The following is a 20273-nucleotide window of genomic DNA, read 5'->3' as shown; positions in this document are numbered from 1 at the left end:
AAATTTCTCTGGAAATTTATCATTGAATAGACTTTGTGATACAAACCTGTTTTTAAAAGGTGACAAAGATAGCATACTGTAAGTTCTTAAGTTAAACATAATTTAAAAAAAAATAAGATAAAAATTTCCAGTTCTGGCCTTTAAAGATAGCAAAAACCCCCTCCTTACTGCCACAAAAGTATCTGACCCATTTCAGCAAGCCTCAAAACAGCTGAACACTGACAGAATTCTAGCGATGGGCCATGTAATTAGCACACACCAAGTATTCAGAGCTACTTGCTGTAGCACTGCAGTACAAAAGAATTTTGGAGCACAGTGCCCTGCTTATTTGCATTTCAATGTACTTCACATCTCTTTAGTAAATGAACTATAGGAATAAGCAGACAAAGAAAATGGATAAATAGCTACCTTGTAAAGTTAAATTAGGGATTTTGCATGCACAGAACTAAACCCAAAGTACTTTCCTAGCACTTGTATGAATTCTAGTACTCTTATATTTTCATAGTAAACATTAAAATGACATCTTGCTATGAACATTGCCTACTAAGTTTTGCCCTGTATACAATGTTTATTATGTTTTGTAATCACCTCAAATTTCTAAGTAGTTGTACAGGAAGGAATTCCAGTGTGAACAGAATGATTTCTTGCTAAATGTATTTACTGTATTGCTTCAATCCTCAAATTCTACTGAAAATTGAAAGTGTCCTTCAGGCAGACATCTGAGGATAACTTAGACTTCCAGTAAGACACATGTAATATTATTTGGCATTTACATTCAACTCATCACTTTTTCATCTCAAATAATTGTTACAGAAGTTAACAATCTTCATGCACATGCAGTCATGAGCTTCAACCACAACAACCTGGTGTTTGGACACCCTACTGACAGTGCAGGTTTTTTGGTGGGGTCTTTGCTGCTTGTTGGTTGGAGCTTTTTCAGTTATAACTGTCCACCTGTAAGGCACCAGCCTGGCAATATTCTAGCTCAAAATCAAGTTGTGTCATCTGTGAGATGTGGGTAATGTCACATCCTTATCATATCCCAGGAAAATGTACTAGGAAACTCAAAGGCTTAAGAATCAGTAGTTCAACCAGGCTTAGGAAGATACTTCTAAAGCATATTTGGGGTCAAACATCTAACAAGCACACAAATGCATAGCTCACTGCTGGGTGACAAGCATCTCTGGTTTTCTCAGTATTTTCAAGCTTCTGATGTCACATGAAGAATTCCATTAAATTACTTTAAAATGCAGTATTTGTAGCATAAACCTTTAAAAAAGTACTTTCTACAAGAATTAAAAATGCAGAATCATAGAATGGTTTGGAAGAAACACAAAGAACATTTAGTTCCAACCCCCCCTACCATTGGCACTAGATCATGTTGCTCAAATATGAACTAAAAAGGACTGACATCTACAAGCATTTTTATTTACACTAGTCACTCTCCATGAGGTTTCCACAAAACCTCAAGTATAATCAGAAGACAAATACAGAATGAATAAAACAAAAACTAACCTCATAAACAAAATAGACTTTGGCTTTTACATAGATTCCCATGCGTACTACTGCACGCACTGCAGCATTCATACCTGGGAAGAAAAAGCAAAATTACATTGTTAGAGCTTATCCAATATTTTGTGTGTATTCTACATTTTCAGTCTCTTTAAAAAAAGACAACATTAATTTACTCCCAAAGAAAGACAGTGATCAGCATCTATTAAAGCAGAAATTTGCTTAATGACAGTGCAATCAGCCCATGAATATGAAGGGTGCTGAACTATTTGCTTTGTAACAATAATTATGTAGATGCCAGTATGTGTGTTAATCAGAGATTAAATTGCTGCTGATTGTAAAACAGCGTTGTAAAAGGAACAGCTGCCAAACCAGAAACGGAGTAAATTCATTTGTCAAGAATTGGTTTTCCATCTGAAATGCAAAACATTCAGCCAGTTAAAATTTATCTTCTTCAAAGGAGAACTTCCACTGCAACAGTTGTTCTTCCTGAGCTTTGCAAAATCACACAGTTCTGTACACAGGATTTGAGGGGGATGGGGGGAGCACTGGCAAAGTTCTTAACACAGACAGGTTCCAAGAGATAGAAGCAGCAGTAAATTAACACAAGATTCACAGGTTCATAGAATGATTTAGGTTGGAAGGGACCTTAAAGATCATCTAGTTCCAACCCCTCCACCATGGATAGGAACACCTTCCACTAGCCCAGGTTGTTCAAGGCCTCATCCAACCTGGCCTTGAACACCTCCAGGGAAGGGGTGTCCACAACCACACTGGGTAACCTGTTCAGTGCCTCACCACCCTCACTGTAAAGAATTTACTAATACCCATTCTAAACCTGACCTCCTCAAGCTTAAATCCATTCCCTCTCATCCTACCACCACACATCGTTGTAAAATGTCTTTTCCCAGCTTTCTTGTAGGCCCCTTGAGGTACTGGAAGGCTGCTCTAAGATCTCCCCAGGGCCTTCCTTTCTCCAATCTGAACAGCCCCAACTCTCTCAGTCTGTCCCCACAGGGGGGACCCTCCATCCCTCTGATGATCTTCATGGCCCCCTCTGGACCCACTCTAGCAGTTTCATGTCCCTTTTATGCTGGGGTCACCAGAACTGGATGCAGTGTTCCAGGAGGGATCTCAGCAGAGGGGCGGCATTTCCTCCTTGTCCTGCTGCTCTCACAGCCCAACACAAGGCTGCCTCCTGAGCTGCCAGTGACCACTGCCAGCTCACACAGAGTTTTTCATCAACTGACACTCCCAAGTCCTTCTCCTTGAGACTGCTCTCAAGCGACTCCTCTCCCAGCCTATATTTGTGCTTGGAACGAAATGCTACATGCACTCATTCAACAGGAAAGTGCCTAAATGCAGCTTTGCTTCCCAGAATTGCAAGTTCATATTGGAATTGTCTGCTCACAGACATCTGACAAATTATACTAATGCAAAATCTTCCACTTAAATCCAATGGTCTTAACCTCTTGAGCAATAGTTTCAGTTCCACTGATGCTCCCCCAAGGGTCAAATGAATTTATCTCATAACTCATCCCTTTCCATATTGGGTTGCCTTACTCATTATTCAGGAAGTTTCCAAAAGTCATAAACTAATTATTTCCATACCACTTAAAACAGTGACAAGAGGACAGAAGTAGTATCTAGGCTGTAATGAAAGAGCCTCAGCACGTCAGTTGAAAAGGGAATGCCAGAAACATGGCAAGCCAAAATATCGGGCACTGAACCTCCAAATCTGTTATACTTAACACCAAAAGAGCACAGTAGTAGGTCAGTGTCTGATGCTCGACATAGGTGAATGCTTGACATCTATCTGGAGATGTAAAAAGTCAGCACCCACACTACATGTGCACTGAAGTAAGGAGGGCTGGGCTCGATCTTAAAGGTGTTTTCCAACCTTAATGAGACTATGATAAATCCACAACACAGTAAGCCTACGACTTCTACCATTATTGTAAAAAACACTGGGCTATAAAAGCTTATCTGTTTGAATAAAGGACGAGACTGAGATATGCTCAAAGATTTATTACTTAAGAACATACCAGAAAGTTGCCCAATACAAAACAAAAAAATCAAGCTTGCCAAAATCAAGAGTTGTTTTGCTGTTCATATAGATGTCTCAGCCTTAAGATTAAAATAATGAGTCGCAGTGTTTTCACGTCAAGTCTGTATTAGGAAACACAAGCAAGAATTCTCTCAGAGTCAGCCTTGCAGCAGAGCTGGAAAAAGTTCTCAAATGCCAAGCCAGCTAAAAGCACAGCTTTGGACGATGAACTGGATGATGTCAAAGAAAAGCAGCTGTACTGAAAAGAAAGTTAGCATGCTAAACCTCAGATCAAAACAGATTTACCACACACTGCCAGGTTGTCTCCAAGGTGAAACAGTTTTCATACCAAGGACACCCCCACCCCTCTCACACACAATATCCCCTGGAAAATGGGGACACAGACAATTAACTTTATAGAACTGACAGTTCCTCACAGCACTGCCATTTTCCAGAACCAACCAGAAAAGACATAAGCACAAGCTACTCCCTTTAAAGTCCACAGCTTGCTCCCATTAAAACATAGTATGTTGTATGGCAGACTGATTTATTTTTGGTTTTGGTTAGTAGGGAGTTTTTTTGGTAGTTTGGGTGAAGTTTGTGGAATATTTCTGGAGTGGGAACGTTGTCGTTGTTTGTGGAGGAGTGTTTTTTAGAGGTGAGATCAACTTTTTCACATATTATCCACTTGGCTGCAGAACTTTAGCAGAGAGGTTAGAAGGTTCCTTTTCTGAAGGAAAAAGTTCATCCTCGTTGTATAAGGACTCAAAGTTCTAGTTTAAGAAACTTCTAGTTTTGAGGTCCAACCTTGTCACCTCTCCCATTTGGCACCTAAAAAGAAAGACTAAGGTGGTTTCAGGTCCATTTTCTATATTCAGTTCTAACAACTCTCGTATTTAATTCAGCAGTAGTCTGTGTATTCCAAGTATCTAATTAGAATAAAAAAACTCCAGCATCTGTGATCCACACAAGCTAAAGCACAATAATTTCAGCAAATATATTTAATAAAATAGGTCTCTGTAGAACTTGTCAAACAAAATGTTGTAGTATTTGACTACTTGTAGAGCCTTACAATACAACTTGTGAATTACCATAACAACTATGACATGCAATTATATGCTTATTACTGAAGAAGATTTACCATGTTAAACATGGATTTAGTCCTGAATAATAAATACAGCGTTATAAATGCATAGGATTAGAATAGCAGCTTCAAAAGACAGCCACGAGTTAAACCAGTATTTTTCCTGTAATTTAAGAATTACTTAAAGTCTTTCTGAATAACCACATGCTTTTGCATTAAAGCCTTTGACAGAGAAAAAATATTTATTTTGCTTTTTGGAATCAGCAAAGACTAAGTAAACTGCAACTACTTACATGGTTTTATATGCCTGAATTTAATTAAAGAGTTGATAATTTACTGTCCTTGATACTGTCTATTCATAGCAAGGCTACAAACAACACTACACAAATCCTTAAACTGTTTTAAAAGCAGTCTTCCCCCAAAGGGTGCTCCCCTCATGTACCTACATCCTGTTCCACATACATATGCACCACAACAGCAGAGGAGTTTGACTAAAACTAAAACACTATTTTGTGTTTAAGCCAAGTTTTCCTCACTTTCAACAGCTAGACAGGCCTTTAAATAGCTGTAATACTAACCATATACAAGAAAAATAAAAAGTACGCATCTTGGACAAGCATCAAGCAATACTTAAGCACCAATTTTAAAGATAAACATTGGCTTTAATGCATGCTTAATGACTTAAACATATGCCCTAAGTGCCATCCCAAGTAAAGATCCAGGCTTAAAAAGACTGAATAGCAAAACCACACAAACTAAGGAAAATGTATGAACATTGCCAAAAAGACTTTACTCAAGTATGTAAACAGATCTACCAATAATGATGTAAGAGCCTATCATTCTCAAAAGGAAAGATGAGAAGCAGCAAATACAATTGAAGAAATTATTAAGAGTTTGGTCCATTTACATAACAATTTCATAGAACAGATTCTAGCTTCCTGAAGAAAATACCATTTTTCTAAACATGAACTGTATTAGAACATTCCACTGCACAAATAAATACAACAGCATAACATTTACATACATATCTCCTTCTTCAAAACTTTAAACACTTTAAAACTCTTTTCAATCACAAATTCACTAATTACAGGAGCAGTTCCTCCAAAATATTAAGTGCACTAAAATAGTTACACTCATTCATTACTAACTACATTCCTTAATTTTACAAACTGTACTTATATTATGGATATGGACACAGAACTGTACATAAAATACATACACTTACACACATCTATTTGCTAGAAAAAGGTGGCTTTTGAGGGGGGCCTAGAATTCCAATATTTCTTGTGACTATCTTCAAATTACAGAAGTGTTAAATAACCTGTAATTCAGATGACATAAAAGGAATGTAGGTTTCTTTGTTTTGGAAGGTTTTTAGGGTTTTTTGTTGGTGGCAGTGGGTTTTTTGTTTGGGTTTTGGGGTTTTTTTGTTTGGGTTTTGTTGTTCATTTATTTGTTCACTGTAAAAATTTTTTCCATTTTGTGCTACCATATTAAATATATCTTGTGATGTTCCTTGGAAGCCTGCAATGCTTCAGGAAGATAATTATGTAGATCTTTGCTTCCAGTCATGGTCTGTGGTATGCAAAACCTCTGGAACCCAAGACGCTATAGGGCTCTTAGCCATTTCCAAGTTCAGTATTTGCCAAAGGAGTTTTTTCATTTGTTTCAGTGGCAACATTTCTTCTTCCAATGTAAACTACTAGGACAAGAGCAGTACACCTGCACTAGTGCGTCAAACACACCTTGAAGCACTGGGAAGTGGGTAATGCTTCCAACATCATGATGGGCAGATCTCTACTTCAGCAGTCACAGTGTAGGATACTCCAGACCATCACGATGTAATCCATAAATCCCTTACTTATGCTGTCTTCCACAACACTCAATCTTTAGCTTATCTCAAAAACAACACAGTCACATGCAGAGACAATAATCTTGAGCCAGTAAATTGGGCAACAGCTCAAAGTAGTCACAAACACATCATTTTCCCCAACACTACACAATTGCTTTCTGTCAGCAGCTTTCAGATGACATTGTTCCTGCTGCTAAGCCCTACCTATCACCATCCTAAAATAAGCAGTCTGGCTGGAGGTTGTACAAACACAAATGACCTACAGCAGCCAAAACTGTCTGTGGCAGCCACCAACAACCGCTCTGCTCAAACACAGCCGCTCTGCTTCATGACCTGAAGGAGACCATGGTCAGAGTCCCACAAAGGCAAAACAGAAGCATGACTTAAAAGTCATGTTAGTCCACCTTTCTGAGCTGCAATTTAGAAACAGTCCAGAAACAGAACCAATACTTACATTTTGAGTATTAGTTGTCAAAATTTCTTTTCCATCTCAAGGTACTTCTGATTAGAGTAGAAAGTACTTGATTTAGTTCAAAATTTAAAAGCTGGCTAGCTAAAGGGATGGACTGCAAAGTTTGGTGCTTTCAAACCTTAGCTGTACAAAATCTCTATCTTCCTTTTTTTCTGTGAAACAAACTACTAATAAATGCTTTTAACTCCAAGAAACTAAATAATATACTTGTGTTTAAAATACAGTGACTAAACCGTAACAGTCTCGGTATGACATATACATATCCTTTAGTCCTTAATATTCTACAGATAGTAAAAAGGACAAACAAAAAAGCTTTACAAGGAAATACCACAAATGTGGGGAAGTAATTTAAACCTTAACATGCCCTATAAATAAAAAGGCTTGATTTACCTAATGCTACTTCTAAATTATTTAAAAGTACAATAACAGCAAATTACTCCTATTTCAAAATTATTTCAAGCCTATTTTGTTCTAGGCTAAGATTTACAGTCCAATCTAAATCAAGGCACTTATTGATACAAAGATTACAGTGTTCACTGCAGTGCTAATGGGTGTGCTTTCCACTCAATTTCCAGTAAGTTTCAGATATTCTGAAGATTTCTAGTGTCCAACAAATCCTAAAAAACCCAAACCAAACCAAAAAGCCCAACACACGATACTGGAACTTTATGTATTAGTACTTCTTTGCCCACTTCAGAGTTAGTTGTTTTGTCTCACCTACAGTTTGCTTGAACAGGTATTTTCAAACAGTTCTGCGGCAATGGCAACATATTTCCTTCTGCTTATACTTCACGACTTCACTTCTCACACATATGCCCTACAGAGGGCAAATGACCTTGACAAGGCATGACTCATTCTGTCCCTTATTTGACTCCTAACTTAGGAAGCAGACTTGATGTTGCATGTTTTACACATCTAAACCATTACCATGATAGTAAAGGTTATGAACCTCAACTGTGTGGTGTGATTCACTTGAAAGATCAAGTTCTACTTTCTTCCTTTTTTCCAAGTTGGGACAATGCTGCCTACAAAACGACTTGGAAAGCATCCAGTTTACTTCATTTGGTCTTTGTGACCTCACTTCTCAGATGCCAACTTTCACAGGCTGTAACTTTTTGTCCCTCCATACAAATATGCTGTAGTTGCAATCTGTCAGAAAATAAAGCCTAGATGCTACCCATGAGTTCTGCAAGCCCCTTAAATGCTTTAGCTCACATAGTAGCAAGTGCAGATTAATACTTTATAAAAAGAGATGCATCTGCTGCTGCATTATATAATCTCCAGCCATGCGGACACAAGTAGCAGGGCTCAGCCTTCTGCTGAACATGCTACTACTGCTTGATGCAATGCCCTGTCACACTTCAAAATTAAAATGAGCACTAGGACAAGTATTTTGATTCACAGTCCCTCCTAGAATCATTTAGAGGTAGAACTGATGACACTGAGTGCAAGCTGTGTGTAAAACTTGAACAAGTGTAACCTGCACTGAGAGTGAGAAAGGAAGCCCGGCAAGGAGATGAATTTGCACCACCAGCAGCCCTTTTTTTTTTTTTTTGGTAGAACTGCATTTTCTTTTCCAACTGGCATCAAATTCCTTCCACCCCCGATTAGTGTTTCAGGTAAACCCGGGGGCTTCCCGTTATTACTGCGGGCAGCAGGAGGGAGGATGCTTCTCGCAGCCCAGATGACGCAAAGAGGCGGAATCTGCAGCGACTCGCCGCGGATCACGTACACACCGGCGGCGGGGAGGGAGCGCGGAGACGCCGGTCCCCGCCAGCTTCCAGGTCTTGGGCGTGCTGGAAAAGCAAGGGGCGGAGAGGCGGTTGCCGGTACCCGCTGCTGCCCGGGGAATCCGGACCGAACAACCCAGCCGCGGGTGTGGGCTGAGCCCGCACGGCCTCGAGTAAAAGGCTAGGTAAACTGCCCACTGCACTAGGAGCCCACACAAAAAGGAAAGCCGGGCTTTCCCCTCTCCCCCCATTCTCCTCACACATTCTCCTCCGACTAAGCGTGCCGAGTCTTCTTTAAGTGAAAGTACTTCCGAGACACGCCCGGCACAAGAAAATAATTGTCATTTAAGGGAAGGAGCTAAAAGCAATCGTCACTGAACAACTCCTGGCAAAAGCAGAGGAAGAGCCCTCTCAAACAGCATGAAGCAAGGCACATTTGAAATCTTTATTTACTTAAGCTTTGTGGGTTTTGTTTTTTTTTTTTTCCTGGTGGAGAAGGGGAAACGAAAGTGTAGGAAAACACAACTTCCTGACTGAGTATATCGCCTCCTTTTCTCTCCCTTCCCTCTCAACGTCTATAGGTCTTTTGTTCACCCTGTCCTGCAGCTAGGACTACCTCTCCATTAAAGAGGTATGTTTAAGGAGGTGAAACATTTCCAACATACTCCTATGAGGCTAGAGAGTAAACTACCATCTGAGCTTTCTACATCTTGAGTATGAACATATGTGTTTCTGGTGCCAATCTGAAAAGCAGATGAGGCGAGGGCTGGCAGAGCCCCAACAGCGCAGCCAGCCTCCCACTCGCCGTGCAAGACAGCACGACCTCCTTCCCCCGCTCAACATCAGCCATCCACACTCCCTCCTCACCCTCCTCTCCCCACCATTTCCCGAGGGATGAAGACATTTTGGTGGTGAAAGCTACTGGAGTCTTTCTACCCTTTTCCTTGCCAAGGCAGGCTCAGAGGAACCGTGATTCTGAGGGAGGGAGAAGGAAGGATGAGGGTGTGTTCGCAGCTCAGGCGCCCAGGCCGCACAAAACCTGATTTATCTTTTTGGACCTTCTTAGTAAGGAGACGGCTCAAAGGCCGGCACACAAAGAGGAAGCCAAGAACCGCGGCACTCCCGTGTGCCGCACTACCAGATTCCCCCCACGCCTCCACGTGCCCCTACCGGCGCGGCTTCCCGCCGCCACCCCTGAGGCAACCCATGCTTCCGACACCTCGCAGACCTGCCACAGCCGGCGGCTCCCTCACAGCCTCCAGCATGGGCGCCCTGACTGCTTCGGAGGCCCTCAGCGCTCCAGCATCCCTCACACCATTCCCCGCGGGGCTCCCTACCTCACCTTCCGGCTGCCCCCATTCCCCACCGTATCTGCAGTGCCCCCATACACACTTCCTCAGCCTTCTGCCTCTTCTTCCCCTCCTCCTCCCCGCCGCTCCGGATGAACATCGTGAGCAGCTACCTTGGGCATCGCCGCCGCTGGTAAGCACTCCGATGGCCTTCCCAGTGCCCGAGAGGTTCTCGAAGAACTTCGGTTGGTGATCCATGGCGCTGCGGGGCAGCACCGGCCGTGGGGCTCTGCCCTGCTACTCGAGGTGCACACTCCGTTGAGTATTTGGCCTCTGCGAAAAAAGAACCCGTAAAGAAACAGCGTAGGTATGGATTTATCGACAGGTGTATTTCTACAGGGGAAAAAAAAAAAAAAAAAAAAAAAAAAAAAAAAAAAAAAAAAAAAAAAACGAGGGGAGGGAGCGACTGAATGAAAAATCCCGGGGAAGAAAGGAGAGGGAAAAAAAAACCAAAAAAACCAAAACAAAAGTACAGGTAAGGTTGTGCAGAGCACAGAAGTAGTTCTCACATCACAGCCAGTCACGCAGCCACCCGCCTCTTCCCCCGCCGTACCCGCGGCCGTTTCCTCTCCCCACCACCCCTGACAACCCTACGCAGCCCGGCACCGCCCTCCCACGCCTCTTCAGGAGAGCGGGCTGACGAGCAGGACAAGCAGCCAATGAGAAGGCGTGCTGCCGTGGTGGGCGGGAGGTTACGCTCGGAGGGCGCCGGCAGGTGCCGGGGGAGGAGGGGGCGTGAGTCCCCGTGGCGGCCGGGTGGGGGTGAGGAGCCAAGATGGCTGGTGGCTTGGCCGGTCGAGAAGTGACTCGGGCTCTGCATGGGAGCGGCTGAGGCCCGTCGCGCCTGTAGAGCTGCGGGAGCTTTCCGGAGGCTAGAGCCTTGCTGAGGCGGCTGTCAGAGTGCCGCGATGTGAGGGTTGAGCGTGGGCGTGCTTTATGCTGGTCGGGAGCAGTCCTGTGTGAGCCCAGCTACAGGCCTGGCGGGTGGCTGCAGATGCCCGAATGCAGCTCCCAACCATCTCATCCAGAGGCTCGAGTGGGAAGTCTTCCTCCAGCCTGTGGGGTGCTTACGGTCCGTTCTTCCTGGGCGGCTTGGCCCTGCCCTCAGGCTCATCTGTTACTCGGAAAGCTCGTATCAGTGAGCGAGACACACGGCGCCTGCTGTGCATGAGAAGTGAAGAGTTAGTTCTGCGTTGTCTGGCAGGCTTTGTGCCACGGGGTCTGGTCCACGTCTTACCAGGCAATGAAACCCAAAGGTGTAGAGCTCTGTTCATTGACTTCTTGTCTCCCATCCTTTCTCAGGTGTGTTGCTGCTCTGCCATCCCCAAACCGTAGCAGATATTAGGAAAAGGAATTCCTTTAAACATTTAGTGTGCAGAGACACAGGTTGAGTCTAAGGGACCAGCAGTGGTAAAGCAGTTGAAAGAAATTGCTCTAGGTAGCCATCCCAGTCTTTCTGCCTTCCCTTTTACTGTCCTGTTGTGCACTGATGCATTTTGAGGAGTGATTAGTACTGGAGGAGAGGTGGTCTCTTAAGCTGGCTCTATCACATTGGTATACAACAGAGCAATTCTTTTGGTTATAATAATGTGTGTAGTCACAGAAAACAACTTAAGACCCCAATTATGATGATTTAAGCAAATAAATCTGTACTACCCCATATAAAGTTCTTTGTGGTACTCAGCATAAGTAAATGTCAATAAGTAAATGGCAGAATCAGGCTAAGTTGCTTGCCTGAAATTAAAAAGCCAAGTCAGGGAGAGTCAGGACCAGGAGAAATACTGACTAAACATAAAGTTTTATGTTTTAATTGCTGTAATAATTATTGGGCTTATTCAACATCTTCATTACAACTCATGCTGTAGAAATCCACATGCTCATCCAGTCACCTTTCACACAGACACATGCAGAGGTACAGACATTTAAGCAGTCCAGTCAAAGTTGCTCATAGATCTATATTTGAATAAATTATACTTGTAAATAGATATCTATACTAGTTTGTAGGCAGTTCACATTTGCAAATCTTAATCAAGCTAAAAGGAGTGTGTGAGTTTGCAGTGGAAAAGACACATTGCCAAATTGTGTGTAAACCATGAACAATAGTGGTTCTGCAGGGAGTTTGCTGTATTTCCCGAATCTAAAGAGAGTTTTGAGACATAGATTACAATAAAGGTGAACTTTTGTTACAGAAATATATGAATTCCTATAAAGTCCAACTCTGTTCAAAGGCTTCTGGTTTGAATTGGAATCACATTAGTTTCTTGGAGAGAAGCTCTGCAAAAGCCAAATAAAGGTCTTTTGAGTGACTCGGTGCTTGATCCAAACCTATAAAGTCAGTAGGAGGGCCTTTGGCTAATATAAAATATTATAACTACTTTAAGATATTGGACCAATGATAGTTTGACATCTGAGCATCACTTTGCAGAAGCTTTCAATTGGTTGGTTGGTTGGTTTGGTGCAGACATTCTTTAGAATGGGCTAACCTTGTTTTGTTCAGTGAAGCTACAGCATTCACACATTGGAAGTAGACTTGTCCCTCTTGCTTCCAAATACAGCCTTGGTGCTAAGGAGCTATTGTTTTCTGAAAGTATTTTGTTTCCAATAGCCTTATAACAAATAATGAACTGACAAGTGATGTATTTCTTTTACTGTTGCCTAACTAGGAAGCTGCCTACAATTTCACTGTTTTAATCATTTATTATAGCTACTCATTGTTATTCAGCAAAGCTCTCAGGAAAGAATTGTGTTTTGTCTGTGCCAAATCATTAACGTAGAGGTGGGAGGAGAGGAAAGAATGTGGAACTGTTTGTTCCTGAAGACTGTCATGATATACTTAAATATCTTCCAGCAATACAATTGCCTAGAATCTTAAAAGGAGTGAATTCTTGGCTTAAGTATTGAAGACTGCTAGGGGAAACAGTCTTATTTAACCTCATGGGATATAGTTGCAATGCAGCCAGGTACACGTGTAAATCATACTGACACTAAGAATAGGCTCTTCTGAGATCAGCAAAGTGTTAGTCAAGGACTGCATATCTGAATAAAACCTCAGCAGGTAATTTGCACACGACATTAGGCACTGTAATTGTCCTCTTATGGCAATGCTAAATAGAATCACTTTGCATAGGATAGGGAGAGGACAGGTGGGTTTTGAGTCTTCCCCAAGTAGACCATTGTAGATGATCTGCTGCATCCTTTTTCCATTGCCTGTTCCCTGTGCTATCTACCTCAAGCCTATCTGCCCACCTTTAAATCTTATCACTACCTACGAAATCCAGATTGACCCTTTAAATATACATTGGAAAGCTACCCACCTCAACTAACTGTGCCAGTGTCATTACGCATGGTGCCTTTGAACTGTAAAATGGTTCATACCATGGAGGCAGTATCACCAGTGCATCCAGTGCTCCATTTGGCACACCTTCCTTTGAAATTAAGTTAAACTACGAAGGGCACGTTGTGCCTGAGAAAGAGCAAGGTTATTGCATGGGCAACAGAGCTGAATAAATGGATTTCCAGCAGCTGAAACTATTTTTTACAGCTAGACCTTTCTTTCATATGTGGATTCTTTGGCATCTGTTGTTACATGAGCCCACACCATGTTTGTCTGAGGTATTTATAGGAATTGTCTTTTCTGCCCAGCTGTTGATTTTTCATAAGATTTATGAATCATAAAGTCAACTAACTATTGCATAGCCTACTTTTTAATAGTATTAATAAACAGGTAGAGAATAATGAGTGAGATGGAAGGATTTACAGAAATGCCCGCATTTTAAAATGAAACAGGCTTAGTCATGGAATGTGCAGATTAGCATGCAAAGAAGGAAAGAGGAAGTCATCAAGATATGATTTATGGGCAGATGGTGACAGTCATTTAGTTAAGAGAACTGCTTGCTTTCGTCCATTAATACTACAATATTCCCTGGCCCTACATGTTGCGTATAAACTCTTGTACTAATTAGCCTCTTTCCTATTTGTTTTTTCCCTTCAGCTGTGTTTTCATAATAGTATAAGTTTTGTAATCAGGAGCTGCATTCTCTTTGGTTTTTCATTTCTCTCTTGCATATTTGCAGTGCTGGTTATAGTAATGTACACAAGGCATTCTTTATGCTAGAAATATAGGGTGTAAATGAGAGGAAATCTGGAACTGGTATGAAACAAGAGATGTAGGAAAATCCCCAAGAGATTTGAAGAAGTGACTTGCTATTATGATTGGATGAGAAAGGGAAGCAGGGGGCTGAGGACCATGGAAAGCTAACAGATTAGAGAAGGGAACATGATTTGTCCAGAATAGGTGAGTCTTAATAAATATTCAAGCAAGATTTTCTATTTTTTTTTCTGTTTTCTTGTCTAGTTGGTGCAGATTTTGTTAGGGAGAGGGCAACAATTAACACAGCCTTGGAGAGGAATTTACTTCAAGCTCTGACCAATACAGACATTATGGAAAAGGTAATGAAAGAATGCATCTGTTGCTTCCCAGCAGTCATAAAATGCATCAAAAATCATTTGCACGGTAAAGATAGATAATATCCTGAGTCACTGTAAATATAAGCTTTTAAAAGAGAGGGAGCTGGATCACTGGTCTATGAATGTGCCCATTTTACACAGGGGCAAAAGTACTCAGTAACATACTGAGTGTAATAAAGCCATTTAAACTGCCCACGTCAGTGCAAGAAGTGGGAAACAGGAAATATGTCAACTATGAGGAGTGCTTTATTGTTTTTTTTAGTGAGGGGTGATAAAGTAAAACCTCACCATGTTCACTGTGAAAGAAAATCACTTATTGAACATCAGCTACAATGACTTCTTGGATGTCAAATGGCTGTGGCTTTGAATTTGCTGTACCTGACTTTTCAGTTGAGACTTCAGGTATTAATCTAAGGCATTAATGAAATTCCTACTGCAGTCGAACAGCAAGACTTTTAATGGTGCTTGAATCAGGCCATGTATAAAATAATAGCACAAATTAATTCCTAAGTTCAAATGACTGTAACGATTAACTGTGCATTATTAAAAAAAAAAAAAAAGACACTGATTCACTGATTGGAGAGGACTTTTGCGAGAAGTTACTTTCTCCACGATGTTTTTATTTATCTCAGAATTTAAATCATGATTAAGCAGTAGCGCATTAATTTCTAGCAAATTATTTTTGACTGGGAATCATAGAATCCTAGGATGGTTCAGGTTGGAAGGGCCCTTAGAGATCATCTACTCCAACCTCCCTGTCCTGGGCAGGGATGCCTCTCAATCTTCGTGATGCAGCTCAGCACATGGCTGCCTTCTGGGCTGCAGGAGGGCACTGCTGGCACATGGTGAGCTTCTCAGCAATCAGCACCTCCAAGTCACTTTCTTCAGAGCTACTCTCAACCCTGGATTTGTGCCTGGGATTGTCCCAACCCAGATGGAGGACCCTACACTTTGACTTGTTGAACCTCATGCGGTTGGCACTCACCCTCTTCTCAAGCTTCTCAAGATCCTTCTGGATGGAACCCTTCCCTCCAGTGAGTCCAGTGCACCAGATATCTTGGTGTCATTGGCAACCTTGTTGAGGTACCCTCGATGCCACTGCCCATGTTGCTGACAAAGATGTGAAGAACAAACCAAGAAGTATTTTTCAGCTCTTACTAACTTTGAAGTCTCCATGTTTTTATGGAGAATGTTCTGTAAATAGTTATATGGAAAATATGTCAGTGTGGTCTTTAGGCTTCATGGTTATTTCTTCCATGGTTGATTCATGGATCCTTTCCTGAATGACAGGTACTAATTTTTTTCATTTATGCTAAACAGTTTCATTGTGTGGCATTGTTTTTTTCTCCTTCCTGCTTCCAGCTGCTAAGTTCACTGTTGAGTGCTACCATCATACAAATATTATCAACACAGTATATATTTCCAGGTTATCTAACTTTCAAACTTTGATTCTTGGAAAAAAAATGTTCTGAGCCCCTAAAAATGCATTTTTCTGTGACTTTACATGACCTGGATCCACTTCTTATTTTCAAAGGATGTTTTTTCTTGTTTTATTGGGTAGGAAGATTTATGCCTGAACTAAGCACTACTCAAAAATCTTGCAGATCAAAGAAGGTTTGTGTTATTGTGAAAGATCTTTTGTGTCAGATACTGTAGGTTTCGAGTAATTGAGCCATGCTAGTCATACATGGATCATAAGTACTCAGAGGTTTGAAAAGCTCAAGAACAGAAAAAAATTGCCTAAGACACTTCATTAAAAAGAAACATTGTGCTAATTAAACATTTAGTGAATCATGAAATTGACTAAGTTGTTTCTCCTGATTTAGGGGTGAAGACCTAAGCCTTTCTTTCTCACCAAGAAAGCTTCCACAGTGAGCCATCATTTGGTGCCACGGGATGATTTGTAAGCTTGCCATAGTATGAGCCACAAAAGGGCCATGTGCACATGTTCAGAGTCCTCATTAAAAGGATGTAGACTTGCCATGGTGTTCACAGACCATGGCACCTCTTAAGTAGTGAAAATGATCTGAAAATACCAAGAATTCTTCACTATTGATGTGATGTGAATTGTGTTTGGTTAATGCTCAGTAATGAGCAACAATCTTAGAACTTTGTCTAGAATCAGAACTTTCTTATGGATGTGTGCCCTAACTACTTGATTATTAGATGGCATTAGCCTTTGTATGGTAATTCTGGGTTAGTGAATCTTTATAACAACTTTGAAAAGAGTATCAGGAGCGTCCTCATCCAGAAAAATGCCCTCCTGACCAATAGGGCAGATTGCAGAGGAAAGCTCAATGAACTTGGGCAAAACTGATCTCACAATGGTGAGTGGTATTCCTGTCATAAGGAGGACTCAGAGCTGTTGGAGTGAGTCCAGAGGAGGGCTGCAAAGATGATCTAAGGGCTGGAGCAGCTCTGCTATGAGGATAGGCTGAAGGAGCTGGGGTTGTTCAGCCTGGAGAAGAGAAAGCTCCAGGGGCACCTCAGAGCTGCCTTCCAATACCTGAAGAGATCCTACAGGAAGGCTGCAGAGGGACTTTTCATGAGGGTGTCTAGAGACAGGACAACTGGGAATGGCTAGAAGCTGAGGGAGAGTAGGTTTAGAATGGACCTTAGGAAGAAGTTCTTCAGTAGGTAGGTAGTGAGACTCTGGAATAGGCTGCCCAGGGAGGTTGTGGCTGCCTCCTCCTTGGGGGTGTTGAAGGCCAGGTTGGATGAGTCCTTGAGCAGCCAAGTGTAGTTGAGAGGTGTTCCTGCCCATGATGGGGAGGTTGGAGTAGATGATCTCTGAGGTCCCTTCCAGCCTGAGCAGTTCTGTGATTCTACGACTTTCTGCTCATACAGAGTCATTGTTAGGCTATATTATATAAAATTATATTACATAAAGGGTGAGAACTGTGGAATTTTATGTGGGGGTCACTTCTGTTGATAATGGATGATACTAAAGAGTTCTCTGAAGATTTGTTGTATCACATTCCTCATCAGAGTTTGGTTGGAATGATACTTAGCCTTTCGTTTCTGAAAAGGCACAAATACAAGACCCATCAACTAAGTGCATATGTGGATAGGGGCCAAATGGACAGTTTGGCCTGAAGCTGTCACTGATTTATTTCCACAGCAGAACTGATGGAAATAATTGCAAAGGAAAAAGTTCTGAAAAAATAGGAGAGATATCTGTCTCTCTTACTAGGAGAGAAGAATTTATGTATTTGTGTAGCTTAGGGTTGCTTAAGAAAAGAATAGCATCCTTCCCCAATTTATGACCTTGGGGATCATTTTTATGTGGGAAAGCAAGCCAAAAAAACACCCTCGTGGTAGAACTAAAGTAAGGTAAATGTAGTTATACAGTTACTAATAAGGTGAGTTAAAAGTGCAGTCCCCCCAATATTTACTTATGTAGCAGTTCCCCCAAATATACAGCAGTTCCTATGATACTGGAGATTTTCAGTTCATCTCAAATTAAACTAATTGAAACTGTGCTTTATGATTTACAATCTTTATGTGTTTTCTATTAGGAGAGTTGAACAAGTGAACTTATTCTCCATTACATTATAAATGTTCAGATTCCCACTTACCATACGTTTCTGCATAAGTTACAGTATTATATTAGTTATATTACTGCTGATATACAATGGATTTGATATATATATTTCCCATGGGATTCTTTTTCCTTTAAGGCTAGATTTCACTCTGTAGCATAGACATTATGCATATTTTCTTTGCACTTTTATGTCTTGCCCAGAAATGGAAGCTCCTGTAAAGCTTAAAATAATCTAAGTGGTTATGGAGAACTCAGGCAGCCATTAGTGCTACATTGCTCAGATATACAAAATGATACCTGGCTGGACTTTTTATTGTTACTGTTAAGACCATAGGCTTCAGAGAGTCTTATTATTCATTGTGGTATCTTACTGTTGAATTGAATGAGGATTTGGTATTCAAAATGCCTGAACCTAATGCAGGGAGGTCATTGTACCCCCGTACACAGCACTGGTTAGGCCACACCTTGAGTACTGTGTCCAGTTCTGGGCCCCTCAGTTTAGGAAAGATGTTGAATTGCTGGAGCATGTCCACAGAAGGGCAACGAGGCTGGGGAGAGGCCTTGAGCACAAGCCCTATGAGGAGAGGCTGAGGGAGCTGGGACTGTTTAGCCTGGAGAAGAGGAGGCTCAGGGGTGACCTCATTGCTGTCTACAACTACCTGAAGGGAGGTTGTAGCCAGGAGGGGTTTGGTCTCTTCTCCCAGGCAACCAGCAGCAGAACAAGAGGACACAGTCTCAAGCTGTGCCAGGGGAGGTTTAGGCTGGAGGTGAGGAGAAAGTTCTTCACAGAGAGAGTGGTTGGCCATTGGAATGTGCTGCCCAGGGAGGTGGTGGAGTCACCATCCCTGGAGGTGTTCAAGAGGGGACTGGACGTGGCACTTGGTGCCATGGTTTAGATAGTCATGAGGTTTAGGGTGACAGGTTGGACTCGATGATCTTTGACGTCTCTTCCAGCCTTCTTGATTCTATGATTCTATGATTTGTTTTGGGGATTGTGAGTTGGGGAAAGGGGATGACTGGTCTAAAGGAACTGTTTCAGAGTGTACAAACCATTTTTGTGTCCTCAACAAAGTATCTGGGGAGTACGGTGCCAGAAGGTTGTCTTTCTGCAGGACTGAGGAGACTAGAAAACCAATTTTGATAGTAAAGCAGATAATAGGGCCATTGCTAGAGCTATGCTAGCAGCCAGAAGTTTCTGAGAGAGATTATAAGTACTTAGAGACAGCAATAAAGTTAGGTATTGGGTTCAAATAATTTGCACTTCAAAAAGCAGTCTTCACCTTTGACTTTTTTGTTGTTCTTTTATGTTGTTATGGTGTAATGAATAATATATAAGCAGCAAAATTTGTTTCTTCAAGAGGCCATGCTTATTGTCACTTACGCTGCTTCCTGGCCAGTCAGTAGCTCTCATTTCCTAGCATGCACTTGCTATCTCACCATTTCTCCTCCCCGTTCCATCCCTCTTTTTCTTCCTTTCATCTGTTTTTCAACCCTCTGTTTTTCCTTTGCTTCTCTCAGTACTTGCAACTTCCTTCCAATCTCCTTCTTCCTTTCTTTTAATGCTGAAGATAAGAAATATTTAAGGATTTTTTTCACTCCCGTTGCTAGTTAACTGGTATAAATGTCCTATTCTTGCTTCTAAACACTCATTAAGACATTGATTTGAGATCATACCTGATGATGAAAAATATGTAATCTTTACATTTGAGGAGTAAAAAAAACAGTAGACTTTAATGACTATAAGACTCATTTTAATTTGCAAGAAGCCAGTCTGGGTGCCTTATGCAATGTATTCTGTTTTCTTCCTATGAAGGGAATTAAAAACATCTTCTCATTTCACCTGGTCCATGGAATTTAAATAGTTAGCAGATACGTATTTAATATTGATTTCTTGTAAAAATGCAGTTTGCAACCTTTGCTCAGAATGACACAATGAAAAGTCTTCCACATGAACATAAGGAAAAACTTTTTCATTGTGAGGGTGCCAGAGCCCTAGAACAGGCTGTCCAGAGAGATTGTGGAGTCTCCTTCTCTGGAGACATTCAAAACCAGCCTGGATGTGTTTCTGTGTGACCTGCACTGGGTGATCCTGCTCTGGCAGGTGGGTTGGACTGGATGATCTTTCAAGATCCCTTCCAACCCCTAACATTCTGTGTTTCTGTGATTCTTTATCTCACATTCTGTAGCACCAAATAATCCTAACTCAAACAAAAAAT

At 41.5% G+C, this 20273-nt stretch overlaps 1 protein-coding gene across 4 annotated transcripts in view; it reads right to left on the bottom strand.

Moving 5' to 3' along the window:
- Window positions 1-10292, bottom strand: part of PFKP (phosphofructokinase, platelet) — a 42416-nt gene extending 32124 nt beyond the window's left edge. For all 4 annotated transcript variants that reach the window (XM_054390086.1, XM_054390085.1, XM_054390087.1 and 1 more), the window contains exons 1-2: window positions 10160-10292; window positions 1516-1589 (exon numbers count right to left, since the gene is read on the bottom strand). In XM_054390086.1, the coding sequence (XP_054246061.1) occupies window positions 1516-1589; window positions 10160-10244 (159 nt within the window). In that variant the 5' untranslated portion in view covers window positions 10245-10292. The remainder of the gene's footprint in view (window positions 1-1515; window positions 1590-10159) is intronic.
- Window positions 10293-20273: the final 9981 nt, after the last annotated feature.

This window comes from Indicator indicator, chromosome 20, assembly GCF_027791375.1.
Source record: "Indicator indicator isolate 239-I01 chromosome 20, UM_Iind_1.1, whole genome shotgun sequence".
Taxonomy (NCBI): Eukaryota; Metazoa; Chordata; class Aves; order Piciformes; family Indicatoridae; genus Indicator; species Indicator indicator.
This window is presented reverse-complemented; position numbering and strand designations above follow the sequence as displayed.